The sequence below is a fragment of the Haplochromis burtoni genome, unplaced genomic scaffold (genome assembly GCF_018398535.1).
Source record: "Haplochromis burtoni strain Fernald_Lab_line unplaced genomic scaffold, NCSU_Asbu1 Contig_251, whole genome shotgun sequence".
NCBI classification, from domain to species: Eukaryota; Metazoa; Chordata; class Actinopteri; order Cichliformes; family Cichlidae; genus Haplochromis; species Haplochromis burtoni.
In genome coordinates this window covers 767,289-793,306 of record NW_024582612.1, presented here as the reverse complement: position 1 = coordinate 793,306, position 26,018 = coordinate 767,289, and the positions used below count along the sequence as shown (strand labels likewise).

The window sequence follows — 26,018 nt, the reverse complement described above, 5'->3', positions numbered from 1 at the left end:
TTCGATTCCAAACTGACACGTGTTGAAATTATATTCACGTCCACATCACTTTGTATTTATTTATTTAGACTGTCATTTTTGGAAAGCTGTGCCTCTTCTGGCTTCCTCCTTGGGCCTCAGACACAGACTACAGTCAGACTTTAACATTATTTTTTGCTGTCGAGGTGCAGGCTTCTGCCTTTTCCTGTCTCCACCGGGAGGTAAATGTATCTCCTTATACAGAGAAACTGGGGTCGGGCAGTATGCAGATAATATGGAAACTGTTTGCACAAGACTGTTGCCTCAGAATAACTCCGATTTACTAACATTATTACTAACTTGCATGTGGTGGTGAACAAGATAGGCCGTACACACGTTTCGTAAATCTGACTGTGATTTTGCAAACTAATTTTTTCACAGGGTAAGTTTGATAAAACTTGGCTGAAACGGGATCAAACAGTAGGATTGAAAGCAGACATGCGAGTTATTCAAAAGAATTAAGGTGTTGCAATGCCCTGTCAAAGGCAATGACTCAGCCTGACTGAAATGCTCAAAAACCATAATAAACTGAAACAATGTCTCAAACAAGAGGGAGGAAGTTTTTTCCATAAGAGCTCAGGATTGTGGAGTCACGATTGCAATGCAAGCCCACACTTATAAAGAAACAGACATAGAGGTTACTTTGCGGTTTGAAATGAACAATGGTGAGTTGCTCAGTTCTAAAATGAAACAGTCATGCATAAAACTGGAGAAAAGCCCCTTTGGGAATGTGGTGAGATTTTTGTCCTTTCCAGCTTGGAAGCAGCAACAAGGAGATGAGATTGTGCAGCCAACAATGCATGTCTTGGATAAAAGTTAGAGGAAGAAGCAAAAACATCACTTTCAATCACATTTTGAAAAATCTGTTGTGTGACCGCAGCGGTTTTACTGGTATGCCACCATTACAGCAGATTTAACCATTAAGGTTACATGTTATATGGGTGTTGCTGTGTTACAGAGCTTAGATGTGGGAGTTATCTTGACTGTAGCTTGTGGCAGCATAGATAGAATGACAGAAAATATTTAGATGTGTTTGTTTGTTTCTTTTTTAAACAGTTTATGAACTATGACAGTGTGATCCTGACCGTTACACTTCTGGCACACATCGAACTGTTGCATGGTTAGAGGCTGCATCGCTAATGCAAAAATGTCTTTATGTTTTCAGAAACCAGCTTATGAAATGCAGCAGTGTGATTGTGAATGGGTACACAGACATTAGAACATTACTTAAATTGTATTTATATAGCACCAAATCATATCAACAGGGCACTTTCTACTGTAAGGTAAAGACCCCACAATAATACAGACAGTCAGCAAGCACTTGGCAACAGTGGGAAGGAAAACTCCCCTTTGACAGGAAGAAATCTCTGGCAGAACCAGACTGGCTGGAGGAAGACGAGACAAAAAAGAGAGCAGCAGATTAAGAAGAGAGATTAATAATAAGTAATGAGTAAATGCAGAGTACCCACATATTGAGTAAAAAAAGTTCCCACTTTTTTAAAGCATAGTCACAACCGGATCACTGGAATACTCTGGAAGAGTATGGAAAGTATAAACATTTCATATTTAGTCGATGTAACATGGTAAAAACAGTGAAAGCGTCGATCTGCAGCTTAGTGCAGCCGCTACGCACGAAGCTGCGGGGGAGAGGAAGGAGGAGGAGGAGACAGCGATTGCTCTATTTCTGACGTCAGAATCTTGCCGCAGAGATAAGCCGCGAGGCTTAATATTAACTACAATGTTCCTTCTTTCAAAAAGAGCGACAGCGCGCCAAGGGATTGTCGAGCTGATGAACAGAGACGCTTTGCGAGACGCATTCCAAACACTTTTCTCGTTCTGCGCACCGACTCTGGCGCAGTGCACGAAACAGAGCCCAAACTATGAGCTGAGCAGATAAGAGCTGTGGTGGAGGAATTGGCCAGCGGTCGTGTAAACGCACAAACGGAAGATGGGAACGGCGGGCGAGGATCTGCTCGTGACACTCCAGATACTACCCGGTTTCTTTTCCAACTGCCTCTTCCTTGCCCTGTACGACTCGGTGGTTCTGCTGAAGCGCGTCGTTTCGCTGCTCAGCTCTCGGTCCGCCGGCTGCGGAGAGTGGCGCCGCATGCTGACCTCGGCGGGACTGCGCTCCATCTGGAACAGCTTCCTCCTGGACGCCTACAAGCAGGTAAACTTTTTATTTGGGTAGGGTCTAAGTGCTTCGAGTGCCTCGATGCAGTGACGTCATTCAAGTGCAGTCCAAAGTGGTGTAAAAGACACGAAGTGTTTCTTAGCGTCTGCTCGCTCACCTGCCTACACGGCCGTGTGCACGAACGTTTGCGGCACGCCCTCGGAAAACTTGGTTTTTCATTGTCTTCGCGCAGATGGAGCAGAACTTGTTTTTCGCGTTTGGAGCTGTGCGTGTGTGTGCGTGCGCGTGGAACAATACAGTTTGCACAAAGGGCTGGCCATAACAAGAAGCGTTACAGAATCGCGTGACCAAATAGTTAATGTTTTATCACTACAATACTGTGTAACACGAGTATTATCAGAGCAAATACAGGTTATCACGTTAATCGCGTTGGATAGAAACTGGTTGCAGTTCATGTGGAGGTGCAGCAGGTGGCCCCCGTCCTCACAGCTGTGTAACTTTCTGCTGTCAGGAGGCTGCTGCTGCAAATTCGCTGCTAATGTTTCAAAAAGCTGATTTTGTTACGTCCTGGTGATACTGTGGCGTTTATACTACAGAGATATGTGGATACATCACAACCTGCAAAATGAAACAACATCTGTCGTTCAGCTGCTTTGATCAGACAAAATTACCAGAAGACAAATATTTTACCCACAAATTGTGTTTTTGTTTTGTTGTTTGTTTGTTTTTTTGGGGGGACTCCATAGTGCCCAGTGTCTCACCAGTGCCTCCTGTGGAACGAGAAACCGCAGAGTGGGAGTCTTTGATTATATAAGAAGTTCTCTGCATATTAATTTATATTACAGTTATTAATAAGCTCACACTATAACAACAGCTCTTGTCTAAAACTGGTTTAGCAAAAAAGTTCTGCTGGAAAATCATTAGTTATTGTATTAACTATTCGTATATGTCTATATGTCTATACACAAGTGTGTGTGTGTGATAGCCAGACTATAGTGTGTGTCCCTTGGCTTTGTGCCTTGGACCCACTCTTTTAGCACAACAGCCTGGGCCTGTGGGTATGTAGGGGCCCCTTCTCATGTTAGCACACATCAAAAAAACGTTGTATCTGAAATGAACTGTACACTTTTCAAAGTGTACAACTTATTGTGCTATTGTAATGTAAAGTATGACAGAGGCTTAGCGAGGACCCAGGTTCCTCTATGCGTCCACTGTGCTATTAGTTAAAAAAGAAGCCACTGACAAATCTCTGGGGATTAACATGTTCTGTTAAGCCTCCGCACAGCTGTGGCACATCCAGGTACCACGGCTGTGTGCAGTTTTCCTTTCAGGCCTTCGTTTACGATTACGCAGTCTACGCCTGACTGGCATCTGTCAGCGTTTCTGTGAACTGTAAAATGTTCAGGAATCTCCTTTAAATCTTACGAATAAGGAATTAATAAAACGTACATGTGAATACTGCACAGCACGACAGCTCCAGCCTGAACGTCATGATTGAGGAGTTCCTATTGGCAGTATTCATTCTGGGAAATATGTCACAAGAGATTAACTTTGAGTCTGTCTCCGTACCCACATTTTCCATCTTGTAACTGCCAAAGGCCCACTATAAGACCTCGAAGCCTGTTTTACCTCCAAGCAGTTCTTGGCAGATATGCTGCATGGTTCGTTCCTGCAGTAAAGACAAAAAAAGTACTTTTCCTGTGCCAAAGCAAGAACCCAGTACGTAAACATCACAGTCTGTCTATCTGTCTGCCTACATGTTTCTTTCAATATTATTACGTAAAAACTGACAGGCCAAACTTGGAGAGAATGTGGTGTGCAGCACGCAGGGATCGGGGTCGGCATAGTGCACGTGGTCCAAGGAGCTCTTCAGAGAAGCTTCCTCGGATGAGAGGTGAAACGTCTTCAAGCAACTTAAAGAAGTCCACATATGTATTTTAGCTTGATGACAGTATAACAAACTGCTTAGTAGGGCTGCACGATTTTGCATAAAATGAGAATCACGATTTTTTTTGCTTAGAATTGAGATCACGATTCTCTCACGATTTTCTTTTCCAGTATAAATATTTATTGCACTTATTAACTGCACATCAACTGCGTAACAGTTGAGACTGAACATAAAACCAATTCCGTCTCCACCGTTGCTCGACGCTGCGTGTACAGAGCAGGTAGTGCAACAATAGAAAATATTGCGGGACGGCACTGTGTAGCGTTTGTCTAGGGTGTTGATCATTTTCCTAAATCCCTCGTTTTGCACAGTGTTGATGGAGCCATATCTTTGGTCAGGTGATAAGTGATAGCCTCCGTAATTTCTTTGTGCCTGCGGGAGTTCGACGGGTATAGGGAAGCGCTGTATAAGGTTCCCGTTATTGATGTTTGGGTGGTTGACCGGGACGGATTTTCTCCTGTCACTTTCTTCGTCATCCCTGACGTGCTCTCCGTTGTTTTTTCCCTGCTAATTTTAGCATCACACGGCACAGCTTCTGTATCACGTGGTATAAGGCTCCGCCCTTGTCATTTGTTGAGCAGGAAGAGTGAGCGCTTGTTTTCATGCAGTACGTCCCGGATCAAAATGCGGTACAATCGTCATCTATTAATTTCTAGTATCAGCTGATGTTTGCTGGAGCCACAGCTGTAAAGCTGCTGGTCATGATATCGGTTTGGTTATCTGGTGAGAGGGAAACATGAAGATGAAACCAGGAGATGTCCTTACTGGATCATCAGAGCTGAACAGGTGATGGAGAAACAGGTTTACCTTTTAGGTGACATGAATGAGTTGAAGGGAAGTTATGAACTGTTTCTGAGAGACAAATAACACCAGGATCCTTTTCTAAGTAGCTGACAGCTGGTAACTGTGCAGGGGCGGGTCTAGCAAAGTGTTGCCAGGGGGCAGGTAGGGCATTAACAGGGAGAGGGGGGCACAAAGAAATACTTTTCTTTCTTATTCTCATTTAAAATGTCTCGCTTTTAAAAAATAATTATCTGAATCTTACAACAAACGATTGATAGATTGATGCATATATACCATCAGAACAGTGAACATCACTGTCACAACAGTGTTTATTTTCATTCAAAGGCTTTATGATTTTTCCTATAATGGTGGGCCGGTCTCTAGTCAAAATGCCTGGGACGATTTTTTTGTCCCAGTCCAGCCCTGTATGCAGCTCATCTGCAGTCTGGTGTTGCCTACATCTTCCTATTCAGAAGGCAGAATTTCCGAGTTCTGAGTACAATCGAAAGCACCACGACTGCAGTTTTTGTGTTGGATGTAAAAGGCGCACATGACGCTGTGACGTAGGCTAGAATCATGGCAGCAGTCAATGACGGTCCAGGCGTGGGATTTCTCTCGTGGAAATATGCACATTATCTTTTCCTTTCTATTGGTAGGTGGCACAGTGCACTGTGGCAAGTAAGCAAGCTAGAAGACTGCAAAGTTATGGAAGCAACACATTAACAAGAGAATTCTGAGTAAAACCAAAGTTACTTTCCCTAGTAACTAGTTACTTTGAAAGTAACGAGTAACTTGAAGTAACTGAGTTACTTTTGAGAGAAGTAACTAGTAATGTAACTAAGTTACTATTTTAAAGTAACTTACCCAACACTGGACATACTGGATTCATTTTGAGAAAAGTGTTCTGTGTAATACTTTTTTTGAGTTACAACCCCAACACTGGTCACAACAAAGTGGGGAAATGAGCTCACAGCAGGCGATTAATCTGCCCGAACCACCTCAGCTGGCTCCTTTCGATGTGGAGCAGCAGCGGCTCTACTCTGAGCCCCTCCCGGATGGCCGAACTTCTCACCCTATCTCTAAGGGAGAGGCCAGCCACCCTTCGGAGGAAGCTCATTTCTGCCGCTTGTATTTGCGATCTCGTTCTTTCGGTCACTACCCACAGCTCGAGACCATAGGTGAGGGTCGACCAGTAAATTGAGAGCTTCGCTTTTACACTCAGCTCTCTCTTCACCACAGCAGAGGTGCAGCGTCCGCATCACTGCAGCCGCTGCACCAATCCGTCTGTCAATCTCCGGCTCCCTTCTCCCATCACTCACGAACAAGACCCCGAGATACTTAAACTCCTCCACTTGGGCCGGGAACTCGTCCCGACCCGGAGTGGGCACTCCACATTTTTCTTTTTTTTTTGTATATTAGCTTATTTAGTTGTATTTACTCAAAATTACTTCTGTAATTTTCTTTCTTACAGGCCAGTGGGTGCAAAGTCGACTCTTTGACTTGTTTAAAATCACAGCCTCCTATTTTCAATACCAATGCAGAAATGCCTAATCTCGCACTCGTGTATATATCTATATATATATATGGAGATATATATATATATATATATATATATATATATATATATATTATATATATGTATATTGTGTGTGTGTGTGTGTGTGTGTGTGGTGTGTGTGTGTTGTGACATATTATAACAATACTGTCAAATCTAAATCAACCCCATACTGAAATTCCAGCACAATGCCAGATGCTTTGCAATAGCTACAGTTAAACTACACCAGGCCCAATATGCCGAAAAAAGCAGAAATGCAAATCCCAGTTCTCCTTCTTCTTCTTCATGTGCACACAGTCTACATTAAGTGTTTGTCTCTATTTTACCTCTTTAGGTGAAACTTGGCTGTGAGGCACCCAATTCCAAAGTGGTGAAGGTGCCTGATGGCCCTCGGTGGAGCAGCACCATCAGAATCCAAAATGGGGGTGAGTGCAGACTTCTGGATTTTGAGTCATCAGATCGCCCCCTGGTGGTCAACTTTGGCTCAGCCACCTGACCCCCCTTCATCAGCCACCTGCCGGCTTTCCGGCAGTTAGTGGAAGACTTCAGCGATGTGGCTGATTTCCTGTTAGTGTACATTGATGAGGCTCATCCATCTGATGGCTGGGTGGCCCCTCCCATGGGTTCTTGCTCCTTCAGTTTCCGGAAACACCAGAACCTGGAGGAAAGGATGGGAGCAGCACGTCAACTCACTGAGCACTTTTCTTTGCCGCCGCAGTGTCAACTAGTTGCTGACTGCATGGACAATAATGCTAATGTGGCTTACGGTGTGTCCAACGAACGGGTGTGTATAGTGCAACAAAAAAAGATTGCCTACCTGGGGGGCAAAGGGCCATTTTTTTACAATCTGAAGGATGTGCGCCAGTGGCTGGAACAGAGTTATGGTAGACGGTAGGAGGATTAAAAGTGCCTTTTTAAATTTTTGAAAACAGAGATTATTTGGTTTTGTAAGAATGTGTTGTGATGGTATTTTTACCATAAAGCTGTAACGAAGGGTCCCTTTTACCAAAAAAGGGGGGAAAAGGGCAAAGGCAAGAGACAACTCAACCAGCATCTTAATCAAGTCAACCTCACCCTCCTCACCTCAAGCCTTACCTCCTGAACTAAAGTCAAGTCTTTTCCATACAAATATTGTGCATAAACGTGCGTGTTTATTTCAGATTTTGTCCGAATTACTTACTGTCAGCAGATCAGATATGCGACCCTCCCGTCCCCAGACAGCTGACAAGAGCAGTGAAACAACAACAGCAGTAGCTGGGATGATGTTATTCCAGCTACACACAGTTTTAGTATTTCTTAGTTTGGTAAAAATGTTATTACATCTCACCTGATGAATGTGTTATTGAGACTGAATCTCTAGAAGACTGCGAGTCAACTGCTTTCAAAACCTTGAGATAACAGCCACATTAAATCTAGTAAATCTAATTTGATAATGAGCACTGAACGCAATCCAAAATACGACGTGTAGGCACAGTGAATAAGTACATACACAGATTATTGTTCGAAGCATCGGATCACGACTGCACATGTACTTTGCATGTAGACACAGACTGAAGGGAGCCTTGTAAAAATCACATTTATAGTTGATTTGCATGGTTTGCAAAGGAAGAAGCACTTTTGTTGACTTTATGACCAGATCTTTTTCCAGGAGGTTCCGTGGGCTGGACTGCATGGAAAACTCTAGGCAGACGCTCAGGGGGATGATGGGTATTACCAAGTGCAAAATTTATTGTCAGTAAGTGAAGCGTGTATCTTTCCGAATGTTGTGTACTGAATGTTCGATGGTTTGGCCAAGTCTTGTAAAGTGATGGTTTGGTTAAACTCTTATGCCATGAGTAAACTGCTTTGGGTTAAGGTTAGGTTGCATTCACAATTTCACATGTAACTGGAAGTCATTACCTTTCAAACCAAGTCTTTGCTTTTGGCTCTTTGTTATAAGATATCCATTTAGATACGCAATAAAGATGAACAGTTCAATAAAGCGGTACTAGTAAACCTAACCCTAGCCCCATACTTGTCATTGGTGGCTCTGTGGATGTTAATAGACATGCTGTTGCATCTATGTCACTTCCTTTAAACACTCTGAGAAAAGGCTTAAAAGGGTGATCAACTTTTGGTTGAGCATTTCATTTGAAGTTAAAATAAATAACTGGCAGTATTAATGGAAATGCATCAGACTTTGAGCACATTACAAACGTGGATAAAATGACTGTTATCCAGCTATTACTCTGACAACAGGGGAGATGCACTTGGAGCCTTTAGCTGTGTGTGCCTATAAACAAATCAGTCACCTAAGCTTTGTTCATGAACTATCAAGTGATCTGCACCTTCGGTCAAAAGTACTCCCCCTAACTAACAGAAGAGCTCTGTTTTTGTTTTTTAATTAATATCTTTTCAAATATTCATTGATAAAATACAATTTCTTCACATTAGCACAAAATGTTTTGTTTTAGAGTCAGATCTCTCCTGCATACAGCTCTCTCTCTCATGTCTTGTGAAGAATTCATTTCATGAAGATTTCATTTGTAAATGCATATTTAACAGCTAAATGTAGATGTAATCTCAGATTTAAATTCATATTTCTCAAAATATGAACAGTGGAAGTTCAGTAGCTGTTCGGGTGATTCTTTTCAAATGAAAGCTCCTTCGAACAGATGCTTTGTCCTGGTCACAGTGACAAAGGTGTGCAAATGAAAACCTTTGACGAAAGAGTCCACAGCTCAGTCTCTGGTTGGATAGAGAGCAGCACCTGGTCAACGTGACGCAGATCCAAAGCATCTGTTTTCATTGTCACTTTGCTAATGTCTCAATGACTGATATCAATAGCTCTATTTTCCATTCTCTTTACTGTACTTTGCCATTATTTGAAGCGTAATGTATATTTTTATATGTCGAAGGAAAAATAAGTGGAAAATAAACATGAATGTGTTTGTCTGGAATTCTTTTATATGTTGTCTCTGCACCCAGTGCACAAAAAAGTCCTTTGCTTCAGCATTTCAAATAAACAGCATAATGTGTTTACTGCAAAACTTCAAAAAATAGAGTAGTTTACATCCAGGGATCGAAGATGCATCCATCACTTTCCTCTTATCCTCGTCAGGGTCGGGGGGTGGGGAGCATGTCCCAGGCAGGGTACACCCTGGACGGGTCGCCAGTCTGTCCCAGGGGTGGATCGAAATTCTCCTTTTCCAGAAATCCAGAAAGGACATTTTATAATGTTTTATTTACTTTCAGTGGGACTTTTTTTTTACTCTCCAAAAATAAATATGAATTATGAACTTGTACTGTGAAACTGGCCATGCAGATAAATAACTGCAGGAGCCATTTAAAAAGTCCAAACACCAAGAAAGTTGTTAGACAGAGGGGATTTTTTTCAAACTTCTATTTCCTAATTTATTGAGGAATCTTAGCAAACTTATTAACTAAAACTAAAAAGTAGATGTGTGATATGTTGTAACATGCAGCAGGTTTGCAAAATGAGGTGAAATCTTGCGGACACTCACCTGATCTACTAAAGCACAATCTTGAGAAGTCATTGATCCTCGTTCTTCAAAACACTGTGTGCAAATCAACCTCTAATATTCTCTTCTGATGATAATGAGTCCCTCTCAACATCAAAAGTACATCTTCATTTGTACAGCTGTCGTCAGCAGCCTAAAGTAATAATTATAAGAAATGCTTTCATATATAGCTGTTATTAACAGCTGCTCCACCACATACTGCAGTTCTGGTGTTGTAGGTCAGGTACAACACTGACACCATGAGGTCAAGTGGGGTCATGTACAAACCTGGTTGTTTTATTTTTGTTTGATAAGAACATTTTCTTAATCTTTGTCATTTCACCATCTGACAGAAGTTTATTTCTTATAAAGGATGTTTTACACCTATAGATGAGCACAGCCAGGTGTCAAGAATCAGGAGTTTGGTTGTTTCTGCTCTTGATTCACTTAAAGCTTGTGTGGTGAACATACAAACCTGACAAGCACACATTGTTTGGGCCTTTTAAGAATGTTGTTAGTATGTTTGGATAAATGTCAAAGACTTCAAAGACCGGGCTCTAGGCGTGTGACAAAAGCTGCAGTCAAGACTAACTGCTTACAGTGAGCTTCTGTGTGTACACTCACATCTATTAAAGCACATCCTGGTTGAATCAACTATTAACGATCCTGTTTGTTCAGCTTCACTTATTCTGTATTATTTCATGGCATCTCCTTATTTTCTTTTCTCATTTCATTGTATAGTGACCCAAATATTCTGACGAAGCTTACATATAATGTCATAGAAGTCCAAATGAATATATACTGATTATATACAGGACATATTGTGTTTATATATTGAACATATTTATGGGCACCCTGCTAAAAGAATGTGGTTGTATACGACTGATAGTTTTAGATTAAGATTCAGGCTTTCATGGTCCCGGGTCTTCTCTTGTTTTCTTGCTTTTTCTCTGTCATGTCTGTGTTGTTGCACACGTGTTTGTTTACAAACGTTCCCACATCCTTATTAGTTACCCACCCGTCAAAAATCAGCTGATTAACTCACCTGCTCCTCATTGGGTCGTTGTGCCAGCTATTTCTATTGGTATTCTATTGAACACGACACAAAGCCATCTTTGACAGGCACGTTAGAAGCATCTCGACCTACTGTGGTTTTGTACAATCCATCAAATCCACCAAGTTTTTATCAGAAGCGATTTTTGGTTGAAAAATGATGTCCTGGTTCAGCCAAAGAGGATAGATAACGTTTGTTGTACCAACTCTTTGTAGCTCGATCAAGTCTTAAGGACTGGCTCTGGCAGTGATTCTCCGTGGATTGTTTCCTCCAGCATGGTGGTAAATTGGCTCCTCTTGTTTGATGTTTGCCTTCATATGTTCTGCTTGGTTTTCATCTGGTCTCTGGTTGACTATGGAACTTACCTGCCTTGTCCCATGGCAGTTCTGTTCACTGCTAGACCCAGTCCTTGTTGTTCTTGCAGCTATCCACCTCACTCCAGTAAATACTACGCTTTGGATAAGCAGTAGAGAGTGAGCACTGACAGTCCTCTCCCTCTCAAGTACCCTCCCTGGACCTCAACTTCAGACTCTTCATTTATAGTAACGGAAGCTGATGAAGGCCTCAAGTATAGCAATGATTTAGAAACACCTTAGCTTTCTCTTATAATGAAGAATGCATTTCTTAAAAATATGACTGTTAGCATGTTGTATTTCCATAAAAGCAGAGGTTAAAGTGGACCGGCACAATCTGGAACAGCCTTCCAACACATTCAGGTAATGAGCAATTAAATCTGATAGGCAGGTGAATGCATACTACTATTGAATTATTTTTTCATGTGCTGCAGCTTAGCAGCCCTTCCAGTGATAGCACTGAGATACATCCTCTGTAAATAAGAAAGTAATGACATCCCACAGCTAGCTTACACTTCCAGTACACCCTTTGTTCTTCCCCCTGAGGTGCAGATATAAATAAATTTGAAGTCGGAGTATTTCAGCATTTAGCTAGTACTACAAAATAAGAGCAAACATAAGCAGAGTAACGTTTTTTAGAGCGTCAGGTAATTTCAAATGTAACTTTTCAAACATCTCAACAAATGCAGCCAGTTTGGCACAAAAAGTATCTGTTAGTCAATGTTTAATGCTGCTCGAAAAAAAAGTGCAACAGTGAGAGATGAAGAAAGACAGGACAGGACATTTACTGCAAGCTAAAGTGGTTAGTTTGCATTACTGTGGTGAAATGCACAGCGATGTACTGTGATGGGACTGGAGCAGGAGCAGGCTGTGGCGTTCATGGTCAATATTAAGTTACATCACGGATAACAGAAATCAATTCATACTTAAGGTAAAGACCAAGATGATCCAAATGTTACCTCTGGTAGTACCTTTATGCTCTCGGAAATCAGTCATAAACTTATGTAACATGTGGTTACATCTTGTTCAATTCACTTGCTTGAATCCACAAAGAGCAGTGAGACGGGAGTAACAGCAAACTGATCACAGCGTGAACACAAAACTCTGCTTAATCTCACAAAGAAGTTGTTATGACTTAATAAATGTGACGGATTTTGCCCCCATGCTGCACTGCATACCCAATGTTCAGATTAAACAGGTAAAATGTTAAAAACAAGCGACCTATTCTCCAACGATATCTCCAAGAAGTTTCACCCTCAAAACAGTGATTAACCTGCAACACTGAAGACACCATGAAATAATAAATATGGAGTTTTCTGTGAGCTGAATATGATTTGACCTAAAGCCACAGTTGAGTATCTGTCAGCACATCGAGGGCTGATCACCTTTAGCGGGCCCGCCTTGAGACTTACTGGGTTGTAATTTTCCAAAGGCTCATATGTCTACAACATGTGGATATTGTACTGTGTACCTGTCTCACGGTCTCCTGGGGCCTGTACTGATAATTATAATTTTTTCAGAGGAGAACTGCAAAAATGATTTGGTAAGCATACTGTTAAAGGTTTAGTGTCATCACTAATGATCCGTTAAACTGTGGGTTTTTTAGAGGTAACCAGAAGGTGTTAATTTTAGCTAATAGAAAAATTAAAGATAGATTCCTTGTCAAAAAAGAAAATTACAGACAAAAATGACATGAATAAAAAAGTTTTTCAATGCCAGTAACTTCTTTCAGCATTGTTGTCATGACAATTTCAGTGTCAAAGAAATGAAACAAAAGAAATATACAACATAGATGATGATTCACATAGAATGCTCAAAGGGCGTTGTCTCCTTATTTTGCCAGGCACTTTCACAACCTCAGTCTCAGTTCTAATTTCCTATTCGTCAGAAGAATGTTAAATGCTTAATGACAGTGGACTCATCTCTGTGCTTGTCCTGCTAGACCTCAGTGCAGCGTTCGATACTGTCGACCATAATATCCTATTAGAGCGATTAGAACATGCTGTAGGTATTACAGGTACTGCGCTGCAGTGGTTTGTATCATATCTATCTAATAGACTCCAGTTTGTGCATGTAAATGGAGAGTCCTCTTCACACACTGAGGTTAATTATGGAGTTCCACAGGGTTCAGTGCTAGGACCAATTCTGTTTACATTATACATGCTTCCCTTAGGCAGCATCATTAGAAGACATAGCATACATTTTCACTGCTATGCAGATGACACCCAGCTCTATCTGTCCATGAAGCCAGATAACACACACCAATTAGTTAAACTGCAGGAATGTCTTAAAGACATAAAGACCTGGATGGCCGCTAACTTTCTGCTTCTTAATTCAGATCAAACTGAGGTTATTGTACTCGGCCCTGAAAATCTTAGAAATATGGTATCTAACCAGATTCTTACTCTGGATGGCATTACCTTGGCCTCCAGTAACGCTGTGAGGAACCTTGGAGTCATTTTTGACCAGGACATGTCCTTCAACGCACATATTAAACAAATATGTAAGACTGCTTTCTTCCATTTGTGCAACATCTCTAAAGTTAGAAATATCCTGTCTCAGAGTGACGCTGAAAAACTAGTTCATGCATTTATTACTTCCAGGCTGGACGACTGTAATTCATTATTATCAGGATGTCCAAAAACTCCCTGAAAAGCCTTCAGCTGATCCAAAATGCTGCAGCAAGAGTCCTGACAGGGACTAGAAAGAGAGCGTGTACATCATCCATACAAGGTCTTGTCTAAGAGGAATAGCGCTGTATTAGCCCCACAGAACAGTTTACTTGTGGTTCGTAAGACATTTGAAAGTAGAGGCAGAGCCTTCAGCTTTCATTTGAGGAGAAAAGCTAAAAGTTTTTATAGTTTTTAAACTGTTTTCCTCTAAGAAATAGTATGCCTGATTCTGTGATGAGATTTGTGGTAAATGTCAAAACGGTACAGTATTTTAGTGAAGACTAACGACAGTGAAGACTAACCATATTTACCCAACGAGTACAGTATAACGTCTGAAGAAAAAAAGTTTTATTTGTTATCAAACTGATGGAAAAAGGTTATGAAAAGTAACAATTGTGACAAAAATGTGATTTCTAAGAAAAAGACTGCACCTGGTGACTTAATGACAATGACAGGTAATGGAAACATAAAAGGACAATTAAGCAATGATTTATGGTCCCACAGAATTTGTCTTTCCAAACTTTGAAGGCCCATTCTTTTGTTGTCTCTTTGTCATAAATCTGATGTTGTTCTCTCCAAAAAACTTAAAATGAAACTAAACAAATCAGTACTGTCACCCAGAACAAGAAAGTCATGGTACAGAAGAAAGGGCACGTTGTATTTGTCGGACAGTAATTAAATATTCATGCAACTTTAGAAACATCTCTTTTTAGATTTCTAGGCTAACAATACATTTTATTCTTTATGAATAGCAATATGATTCTTCACATTCTCGTTAGAGTCTTTCTCCATGTAAATTAAGAACAGTTAATAAATTTCTCATGAAATCTGTTGATAAACCATGTGTTTAGTCTGTACAATAGAGGTACTAAAAATTACAACTGTCATGGTATATGTACAATTTACTACCTACAAAGTACAACAGATAGCATGTAATAAAATATGTAAACAAATTTCTTCTTTTTTGACACAGTTGACTGCGATAGCAGATAGAATTCACACTTTCAACATTAGATTTATTTCTGTATACACATTTGTTAACAGTGTTGTAGTACTGCATTTGTCTTCTTCCTGACACCTCCATAAAAAAGAGAATGATACGCAATGAACCAACACACAATTTTGCAAAGAGAGAAGACCACCACTAGCTATGCGTCGATATTAGACCTTTTTCTTTTGCAGATTTTTCAGCAGTTTTCAGGGGCTCAGGGCAAGTCCCAATCTAATGATGACGTTTTGGCTTGTGCATTAAAGAGAACGTGGTCCAAGTCGAACACTGCATACTGGACTTGTGCTATACCATATGAATCAGGATGGCATGCATTTTACAATCACGTGTTTCTTACCGAGAGAACTGGCAAGCTCTCTCCACAAAGCTTCACTGTGTCAGCCAGACAATGAGAATAATTGTGTTATGAGGTATGCCCTCTCCATTAGTTTATACACAGAAATCATTTTCTTTTCTTGCTGTTCTTTTGTTGGGTTCTCATTAGCCTGGAGCAAAAATAGTTAAGACACAGCACTTATTTATAAACCATAAAAATTGGTAATATTTTGATACAAGAGTCCTTTATTTTTACAACCATTGTGTGCCTGACCCCCTCTTGTTAAGCACTATGTTGTTTACATGCTGAAAAGGTGTAATTTTATGAGCCTTTTGTAATTAACAATTTCACAAAAAATTGTTTAATGCCAAGGATCACGTAGCTCTAAAAGTCACTTAGGAGAATGATGCTGTGAAGTATTTCTCTACCGATAATGTCTCTGACCAGATAGAAGAGTAAGGTCTCTAAAGTTGCTATTTAACCTTGTCATTAAGCTTTTGCTTAATAGTAAGTGTGCTTTATGTTACAGTACATATCATCAGTTCAACTACTCAGCACAGTATAAGAATTTTCAAGTTCCATATTATACCATCATTTGTCATAGCTTCTCACGAGGAAACTGATAAGTAAAAGTTCTCTTAGTGCTCTCTTTCTTCGCTCTCTCGTGTACACGAAAGTCTCACAGTCACACATAATACTCCTTATCCTTGTTTTTCTGTCTCTTGTTGCTGCCTTTCAAGCTTTGCTGTTTGTCCTTCATGACAGCGCCATTGCTCTGCACAGCCGAGTTGGTTATGTAGTTCCTGCTCTCGTCCACCTGGTAGGAGCCTTCATCCCTGTTCCTGTACTTATACATGGCATATAGAAGGATGAGGATGCACAGGGCAGCGGCCGCCACTATTCCGATGACCATCCCGGTGGTGCTGCTAGATTCGCGGACCACTTCCGAGGGCCCTGGAACTCGCCTGACGCCTGGCTCTGTGGGAAGTGCTGTGGGTATATTACGGAACATTGGGGAGGTTATTAATGGGCCCCTCAGCTTGGTGCTGTCTACCTCAAAGGATGTGGGCAATGGAAGCAACGCTAGGTCGGGCCGGGGTTTTAGCTCGCGGTTATTCGTTTTGCCAGCTGGCTGTTTGGAGGGTTGCGGTGGAGGCAGAGGTGGTGGTGGTGCGGCTCTGGTCGGCGGTTCGTGCTATGGCGATAGTGGTAGTCCTACTGCGTCTGGAGATGGAAGGTTTGTTACGTATAAAAGTCTTGGTTGCATTTGCTTTGTAGTCACCTTGAAAGCCTGACGTGGACAAGGTCTTATCTGTTACCAAGAAGAAGGTTGAGTAAAAATCTTCATCATCAGTAGGGTGGCAGCTTAGACTTGAACGCTTTCCCAGAGCCATACCCCGATATCACCAAGCCATCATCATCACAATCATCGCTGCCTCGGTCCGACAAGCAAGGTAGCCCCGCCTCAGTGGCCTTGGACAGGGACTCTTTGGTGGTCTCAAAATGGTGAGGAGTGGGTGGTGGGTTGAGGGAGTGGGAATGAAGGGTGTACAAGGAGCTACAGAGGGGTGCACTAATGGATCCTCAAGTATTTTGACGACTAACTCATCTCCTGGGGTTAGAGACACACATGTAGACACGTTAGAGGGCAACGTTTTATTAAGACAGTGCAATGCATTTGACACACCTGGACTCACAACACCTCATCTCAAATCAATGATCATGACTTGGCATATCGGTTTCTAATAAATCAGTCAAAAGTGATGCACATTTATCTTTGAATCCTGCTCTAAGTTCCAAAGGAAGTAAAAATGCATGACTTATCTATCTTTGTTTAACAAACTGAAGAACAAGTTATTTCTGCAACAAGAGCAGGTAGGTGCTGTTTGACGTATATATACATGGAAGATACTGTTAATAATGTGTCCTCAAAGGTGATTTATGTCAATGGAGAGAAATGATCCACTTACTAATAGGAATGGGTACCGGTATCCGGTGCCATGATGGCACCGGTTCTGACATAAACGGTAGTAACCAGACCAAAAACCAGTGCACATTTCGGTGCTTTATTTCGGTGCTTTTTTTCCCTGAGACGTCATACACTTTAGATTCTAGCCAATCATTTTACGTTTGCAAGCGTAGTAGGCGGGTCCAGGTACGTACGTTCTTTTAGAGCAGAGCTACAGATTAAAAATGCCCAAGGCGAAGCGGTCAAAAGTCTGGCTGTACTTCACAGCAAAAGATGCAAACAGCAGCAACAAGTGCTTTAAGCTGATACTGTGATACTGTCAAAGGAGGTAACACCTCGAATCCGATGAAACACCTGGCAATGTATAGCGTTTTGTTAAAAGCCGAGAAATGCGCCGTATTTGATAGCTTGAGTGCGGGTGTGGTGCCTGTTATCTGACCCGGAGTTAGCAACATCCCCCAAGACCCTGAAGAGGAGAGTCCTGGCCCCTAGCCCTGCCAGTGTAGCAGAAATGATGAGGATGATGATGCAGCAGCAGCCGTTCTTCTCTGCGTGAGTAGCTTAATGTTCGTGTGTAATTTACGTTGAGTAGGCTAACCACGTTATTACATTAATGCATGTAAGGTGAACTAGCAAACACCGTCATAGTTACATGCGGCTGTCTTCGTGTTTGATGGCAGATGCTCCCTTCACCCTGGCCAAAAAGGCTAAAATGACCAAAGAAAAAGTGGGAAACAGCTGAACATGAGAGGTTTTTGGACAACGTTTGTCTTTTTTCCATTGTTTAAGCACCGTTTAAGCACCGGCACTGTTTCAAAAGTACCGGTTTGGCACCGGTATCGGATAAAACCTAAACGATACCCATCCCTACTTACTGACCACATTTAACAAACTCTCCAGTCCTCAGATGTAATCCATTACATTTTGTCATGCTAAATTGTGCTAAATGCAAATTACTTAAATCATATTTAGTTGAGTCGTTTTATAAGATACAGTTTTTTCTTAAAGAAAGTAAGGTAAACTGATATATCAAGCCAAAATCATTTTATCGCACATGCAGTAAAAATAATTTTGATAAAACAGATGATGCCACTATATTTCCTCGTGAAAACATTGGGAAAGGCTGAAAAATCTAAATAAAAACACAGTACAATGATTTGCAAATTATTTATAGTATATTAAAATATCCACTTTGAATTTCATGCACTTCAAGATTGGAAAAGTTGTTGAACAACAACAAAAAACGAAACAAAAACACCTAATCAGGTTATCAAGTAACATATGACTGTGTATGTAAATGACTGTCTTGGGCCCACACTCGTTTGAAATAAATGCAAACTGTGCTCTGGCCTGACTGCTTAACAGTTCTTTTTGGAGAGAGAGGCCATCTAGCTTGTTATCAAGCACAGCTAAAAGCCAGCATTTGTGATTGTGCAGGCATTGGCATTGGTTACTCGCACTGTAAACATGTTTACAAGGTATGGCATCAACCAGGCAATATTTATTACAGGAAGTCTTGCTTATTTCAACAAGTCAGTGACCACACACCTTGCACGTTTTGACATGGTGTACCAATTTTCAAGAAAGAGTTGATGAAGCTCGGCTACAAAGTGGGGTGAGGATCAGTGAGCATACCTGAGGTATTTAAACTAACCTGAGGTGTTAGTATTAGAAAGAAGAAGGAAAATGCCAGTTTAAACTGTTTGTTTGTTTGTTTTTCATTGTTGTTGTTGCAAATCATTGCATTCTGTTTGTAGTTACATTTCATACAGCATCCCAACATTTGCAGAGTTGAATTTGTACAAAAATAGGACTGATAATATTTTACACTTTGTATAAAAGGGTTTGATGTACTTATCATAGTCTGTAATCTCAAGCTGGCAACAGTCGGAGTAAACATCGAAAATGCGACTGTTACACTGACATAAAAAGTCTCCATGCAGTAGAGCACCTGTATACAGTTGTTGATGCACATACCAAATTAGATGTCAACTAAAAGCAGCAAGTATGCAACTCACAAATAATCACAAACACAACATCCACAAGCACAAAATTTAAGATGATCATTTCTATAAAACATATCCAGGGTTAAGAGATGCAGTTTGCAAGATTTTAAAACCAAAACCTGTCCTTAAGATCATTAGCTTCTAAAAAGTGTTACTACTGTATATATATTACATACACATATTCACCACTAATCAGTTATTTCTTTGGATGAGTAGTAGTGCAATACCTGCATTTTAAAAGTCATTTTAAATTTATTAACGCTTATTCTGCATGAAAGTATTCTACAACCGCGAGGATATTAACCAAAAAGGGAAATTTACACTAATGTGAACCTAATGCTTTGACTTTATCCAGACGTGAGAAGTAATAAAGTATACCATTTTGTTACTGTACTTGAGTATTTATTCCTCTGAAACATTTCTGAACACTTTCCACATTTTCAAAACAGGCTTGTTACTTTTTGTTTAAGATATCTGAAGGGTTTTACTTCATCAAACAAACTGCTGTGAGCCTAAACCGTTAATGAAAGGCAGTCTTTCATGTCACGTCATGGTGTGTCTGTTAGACTATGTGTGTGTGTGTGTGTGTGTGTGTGTGTGTGTTGCATGTTAACAAGTATAAGTGGCTTTTACGGGGCATCAAAATAACAATCCAATATGGCTTTCTGGAACAGACACCATTCACACCTGTATGATACATATAAAAGGCTGTTGTCATAGTTTAATTTACTTATATCCCTAAAGGATATATATCAAAAGGTCTCTGAGAGCAAGTGCCGGCATAACAGCTGATCGATACTGTAATGCAGAATAAGAAACGAATAAACTCTTTAAAATGACTAAGATAGGATAACCTTTATTAATGCCACACGTGGGAAATTTGAAAGAGCCAGTAAGCTACTAATACGGATGGAAGAAAGCAGCTAATTCCGAGTATATTAATGTAAAATATCACCTTGCCAGTAGTCTGACACACCTAAAATGAAACATTGGGAAAAGCCTCACATTTTACAAACTGCATCTTTGAAAATCAGTGCAAGGAGAAAACGTACAGACTGGATATCGTCAACTTACATCAACAAATTGCCCACGTGAGTTAGGCATGAGGAAAAGAATTTACAAAGGAAAAGTTGGGTAAGACTGTTGGATAGCCACTGTTAAAGGTCATTTTTATCCATTGTAGATTGTGTTCTATCTTAAAACGTGACGGTACAGGGAGGCAACAACACATACAACCACACCACATAACATAAAAAATAAACACCATAATACTGTTTTTTATCTTTTGTTTTTTCCTGGTAAATAAGTTGTTTTGTACAAAAAAATCTGTGTATCTTTTTTTCATTGCAAGAGACTTCAGTGACACCTAAAATCTATTCATGTTATAGTTTTTGCTTAATTTGACATATGTTCTTTAGAATGGATGGATGACTTTATATTGTAAAATCTCTAAAGACAAGGGAAAGGGTGAAGAGGGATTGGGACCTATGAACATATTACATAGGAAATGAGGATGATGAGGGTGACAGTGTAAGTCAGTTGCCATGTCCATGTAAAGGCAGTACGAAGCGGTCGGGCGGCATTAGAGCTTTGGGCTGTAAGGAAGGGATGGGGATATACAAACAATGAGCAATATACATGCCCATCTACAGAAAAGAACAGAAAAACTCTAACACTGACATGTCTCACAAACCCTAAACTGCAACTTCTTAGCCATGCAATTCATTCGTTTGTTTGTTTGTTTGTTTCATTACAGTCAAAATATTCTTTCTTTCTTTTTTTTTCCTCTTTTTTGTGAAAAAAGATTGTAAAAAATCTGAAAAATGGAAGAAATGTGACAAGTGGATGTGGAACTGCTTCACCTACTAATTTGTGAGTTTCTGAACAGGTTCAAACAAGTCGGACTTTTTTGCCATCTTTTGAATGTTGCTTTCATTGTGACTTAGGAGAGCTTAGTGCTGAAAGTAAAACACACAAGCTAGTCGCTGTGAAGGAGTTCCAAAGCCCAAAAAGTTAAATTATATGGAAATTGTTCACAAAATAGTAATTTATGTGTTATCTGATTTCAAAAAGAAAAACCATAAAAGAATAGAAAACAGACTTGTAAAGCCAAAAACATATTCAAAACCAATTGGATAAACTACCAAAAATATGACCAGTTAAAAACTATCAAATGAAAAATGTTAAGATGGAAGAACGAAGCCATTTAAAATTTTGCACACACTACAACCAGATGCACACAATAGAAAACAGACACTGCTGAGAAAGGTGCTCGACTGGACGACGGGCTCCTCTCTCGTGTGTTTCTTGATGACAAATCTATTTGTAATGTTAGTTTTTAAACATGAACCGGCCGTGCAGTCTGGGTGTACATCGGAGAGAGATGGTACTGGCTGAAAATGGGTTGTTATTAGAACTCTCCTTTGGTTTCGTTTTAGTTGTACTGCAGGATGTTGATGCATGCTTAAAGTAAGTTGCATTTAGGGAAAGTAGAAAAGAAACGACACAGCAAACTGGGCGCAGGTAGGACTGACCGATGTTAGAAGAACAGGAGACAGACGCTGTGTCCCAATCTCATAACCAGTGAAGTTTAAACAGGAGTTTACACTGAAAAGAAACGTGTGCTGCAAGGTTGCACACAGCCAAGCTGCAACTTTGGAAAGCCATTAGCAGTTCCCCGATGTCTGTTCATTCAACGTCCAATGTATCCAGGACACAAACTCACATGACGAGTTTGTCACTTTAAACAATCCTAATAGCCCCACCCCTCCAATCACCAAAGAAAATAGTTGTATAGAGTATGCAATTGGGACACAGCTCACGTTGAACTAACAGCAGTGTGTGAGAAACAGAAACAAGTAACATAAAACATACATTAATAATGTTTTATTAAATGTGGAATGCATTTCATTAGAATTTAAAAGACAAGTATAAAGCTGATATCCATTAGACTGTGCATGTTGCAAAGGTGTTCTCCAGAGGGGGGAGTTTGGGATAAATTGCTGCCAAGCCAAAACTTATCTTATTAGATCAAACAAGGATCTTAAAGTAGCAACCTGGACAACTTTGGTCCATGCTGGGTCAGCACTCCAAATGTTCTCGTGGGAAAACAGGTGAATTCCTCAGTCTAGTTTAGGAATTCTGCCTCGAGTGGAGGACTTCAAATATGTCTTGGTTAGCTTCATGAGGGGGGGGATGAGTATAAAGGAAGAAAGAGCATCTGTGCTTATGTGGACACTGTAGCAGACAGCTGTGCAGAGAGAGCCAGGCTTTTGCACGGTTTTTGATTTAGAACAGATTCATGTTACACTCGCACCTATGTCCACCAGCTGTGACTGAAAGAATGCAACTGTGGGCACATGTGGCAGAAAAGGATTTCTTCCAAAGGGAATCTGGCCTTTTATAGAAGCGCGAGAAGCATGTTGAAAGGTGTGGTCATTCAAGCAAACACAGCTCCTTTTCATTAAAGCAAGAGCCGGTTGACGTGGTCCAGGCATCTGACTAGCATGCTTCCTACTCCTTGTTGAGCTGTTTCATTCGTTTTCTATTGAGATGATAGGGTGGTGAGATTATGTCTTACAGCTGGCTTGGGCCAAGAATGTAAGGTCTGGGAATCTCTGATTAGACTGGTGCCTCTGTGACCCAGACCTGATGAGGATGGTAAATCAATATATGAACAAAACACTATGCATAACTTGTCTTCTTCCATCACGACTTTTTGCTGCACTCACTGTGAGTTTCAACTGTAGAGCATAATGAAAGTTGCCTTGTTGTTCCTAGAGTATTTAACAGTAGAATGGGAGGCAGAGCCTTCAGTTTTCAGGCCCCTCTTCTGTGGAACCAGCTTCCAGTTTGGATCCAGGAGACAGACACTTCACTGTTAGGGTTAGTCACTCTTTCTTATTCACTGTGGGTTTATACAAGACTTTATTCATTTGTTATTAATAATCTCTGGCTCTCTTCCACAGGATGTGTTTTTTCCCGTCTTCCTCTCCTCACCCAAAATCAGTTGGGGCAGATGGCCCCGCCCCTCTGTGAGCCTGGTTCTGCTGGAGGTTTCTTCCTGTTAAAAGGGAGATTCTCCTTCCTGTGGCCAGGAGCTCGTTCTTAGGGGAGGTCAACTGTGTTCTCTTTTCTATGAAGAGTCAGCTCATGTTTCCCTGCTTTAATGTTTTCAAGATGAAGACGCCGCAGTAGGAACTCTTTGGTTTACATTAGCGTCAGCAGTAACTTATTTGCTTCTTTCTAGTTGTGTTGCTTTTGACAAACAGATTGTACTGCCGCAAATATAAAAGCAATCGTTTCATCAGTGAGCTTAAGGTTTAGTTACAGTTGTGTTACTTCTAGAGACTTGAAACAAAAATCCTAGAAACTGTTACTTTAAACCTTAATAAAGCATAAAACTGTAAATGTTACTATTGAGAATAGTAACATTTCAGTGACTGCAATCTTGGTTTAAATCTTTATTTATTTAATGAACGAAACCACTTGTTTTAATTGGGTTATAGTTTTTGTAGTGTCAGAATGTTTGTTGTCCTGTCTCAATATAACTACAGTGAAACAGAAAGTACAATATGTTTCAGTTTCAAGGTTTGATATATCAAGACATTAATCTCGTAGGTCTGTTCTGAACTATCCCCATATATCATCATACGGCCCTCAGTAGATTCTAAAATTATTTAAAGTCAGATGCACAACAAAACGTGACATATTATACTGTGCTATTATTTATCAAAAACTAAGCAAAGTGCAGAAGCAGTGTGTGAAAAAAGTACACCCAGTGATTCAATACACCTTCAGTAACAACTTCCTGTGCAGCTTTATCAGTCTCTCATATTGTGATGGAGGAATTCTGGCCCATTGAAGTTTTTGAACATTAGTTTATACATAAATAGTGTGTGAATGTGAGAGTGAATGAAGAGTGGAACTGTAAAGCGCTTTGTAAAAGCAATCCATTATTAGTGTTATTATTATAAATCTCTTGGCACAGCCTTTCAGTGAGGAGTTGTGGCGTTACGCTGGGCCGATTCGAGACCTTTGTTCCCATCTTCTGTTGAAGGAATACTTCATTTTCACACGCTGCTTATGCATTTTAGTTCAATTTGCACAAAATAAACAATGATATAGTGTAATATGTCATCTGATGACATTTATGTCTTTCACGTCTACATATCTTCTACATATCGTTTTACGTTCAGAAACATCCTATTGTCATTGAATAATTGCAGCATTTAAACATATATAATTGTAACTTATTCTACAATTCTCATAAATATAAATGATTATCATTTGATGATACAAAAAATAAGGATATCAGCTTTAAACCTGTAGTGTCATCTGATATATGAGTCAGTATTATAACTACATGTTTTTCCATGTAGGTCAAAATTGAATTCGACATGAATTCCATAAGATGGCAAATCTCTGATTAGCCTGAACTAAATAAACAATGTCAGAGGTTGTAGGAAGTCAAAAAATATATATATATATATATATATTATCATGAGTCACGCTTCAGAAAATGGTCAACACGTTTCTGTGTGTGATTTGTATTTGAGTGCACATCCAGCATATAGTCTCTAAACCCCTCCCTTATATAATAATTTACTTTAAAATGAACCCTTTAAAAAAGGAAATTATCATTATTATTGTTAAATTCATGGCTTAGCTTTTATCTGTTACTTTCATTTTTATCACACTGGTTGATTATGGGTGAAATCCATTGCATAGGTTGCTAAAACCTATGTGGAGCCACAGGATAAGAAAGTAAAGTCACTAGAATAGCAGTTATCTGAAGACCACGAGAATTTCCTGAAGATCCTACATTATACTGCAACAACTACCCTAAGGAAAGATATTTTTCTGTTCATAGGCCAAAGACGACTTCATCCTGGTAATAACTGACAAACCTTTGTGATAATCAAATTAAAGAGAAGAAGGAGCCTAAATATCCAAAAGCAAGTTTGATGCAGCCAAGATCCCCCAGATAATCAAAACATCAGAAGAAAATGAAATGCTTAAATCGATAAATACTGTCTCCAAAGGTAAAACCCATCGAGACTTGCTGGGATGTACGGTCTTAAAGTACAACCTATTTTTGAGCCAAACTTTCCTAAATGTGCTGTATGTACAAAAACACTATTTAACATTTTATTTAATATTATTAAATAATAATTAAGAGTCAAAGAGATTTTATTCTGTATAGTTCAGTAAAAACTAGAGAAGAATAAGGAACCCTATGACAGAATGTAAATGCATCTTTAGCCAAACCCTGCAATCACAAACTAATATTATATGATCCAAGTTATTTTTTCTCTACCCTGTTTGATAAAACAATTATTGTTGCAACATTTTTGGCATTTTTCATAAGAACAACTGGACAATTAACTGAAAATGCTTCTCAGATTTGATCTAGTTAGACATGTTGAGTCAGAAGTTTATGTTTGTCTCTAGCGCAGTCTCATCAGTGAGTGATGCTCAATGAAGGATTAGCACAATATTTGTTACTGGTTGTTGGCCTTTTTCATGGAAAAAATGTAACCTGCTTATTTGCACACTGAAGGTTTTTAATAGTTTGCAGTAAAAACATTTAAGAAGCCCTTTTAGTTGCCATCTTATGAAATTAACTGAAAGAAAAAAAGGAAAATGGAAAATTTACAACAGAGAACAGAATCACTTGATAAATTCTCTAAACAAACCAG

The 26,018-nt window shown here is 39.9% G+C and overlaps 2 protein-coding genes across 8 annotated transcripts in view; one reads left to right on the top strand and one right to left on the bottom strand.

The window, feature by feature from the left end:
* The first annotated feature begins 1,669 nt into the window (after nucleotides 1–1,669).
* On the top strand, nucleotides 1,670–9,377 carry dio2 (iodothyronine deiodinase 2). Its single transcript, XM_005938702.3, has 2 exons — nucleotides 1,670–2,188; nucleotides 6,773–9,377. The coding sequence occupies exons 1-2, from the start codon at nucleotides 1,967–1,969 to the stop codon at nucleotides 7,331–7,333; spliced, it is 783 nt and encodes a 260-aa protein (XP_005938764.2). The 5' UTR covers nucleotides 1,670–1,966; the 3' UTR covers nucleotides 7,334–9,377.
* Nucleotides 9,378–15,566: 6,189 nt separating this feature from the next.
* The window catches only part of nrxn3a (neurexin 3a), a 199,517-nt gene continuing 189,065 nt past the window's right edge, over nucleotides 15,567–26,018 (bottom strand). For 5 of the 7 annotated variants that reach the window (XM_005938683.3, XM_014338867.2, XM_005938684.3 and 2 more), the window contains one exon: nucleotides 15,567–16,332. In XM_005938683.3, coding sequence (XP_005938745.1) covers nucleotides 16,028–16,332 — 305 coding nt within the window. In that variant the 3' untranslated portion in view covers nucleotides 15,567–16,027. Of the gene's footprint in view, nucleotides 16,333–16,737; nucleotides 16,955–20,391; nucleotides 20,913–26,018 lie in introns of those variants that run through there. The other 2 variants (XR_001336901.2, XR_001336903.2) reach the window with 1 other exon arrangement.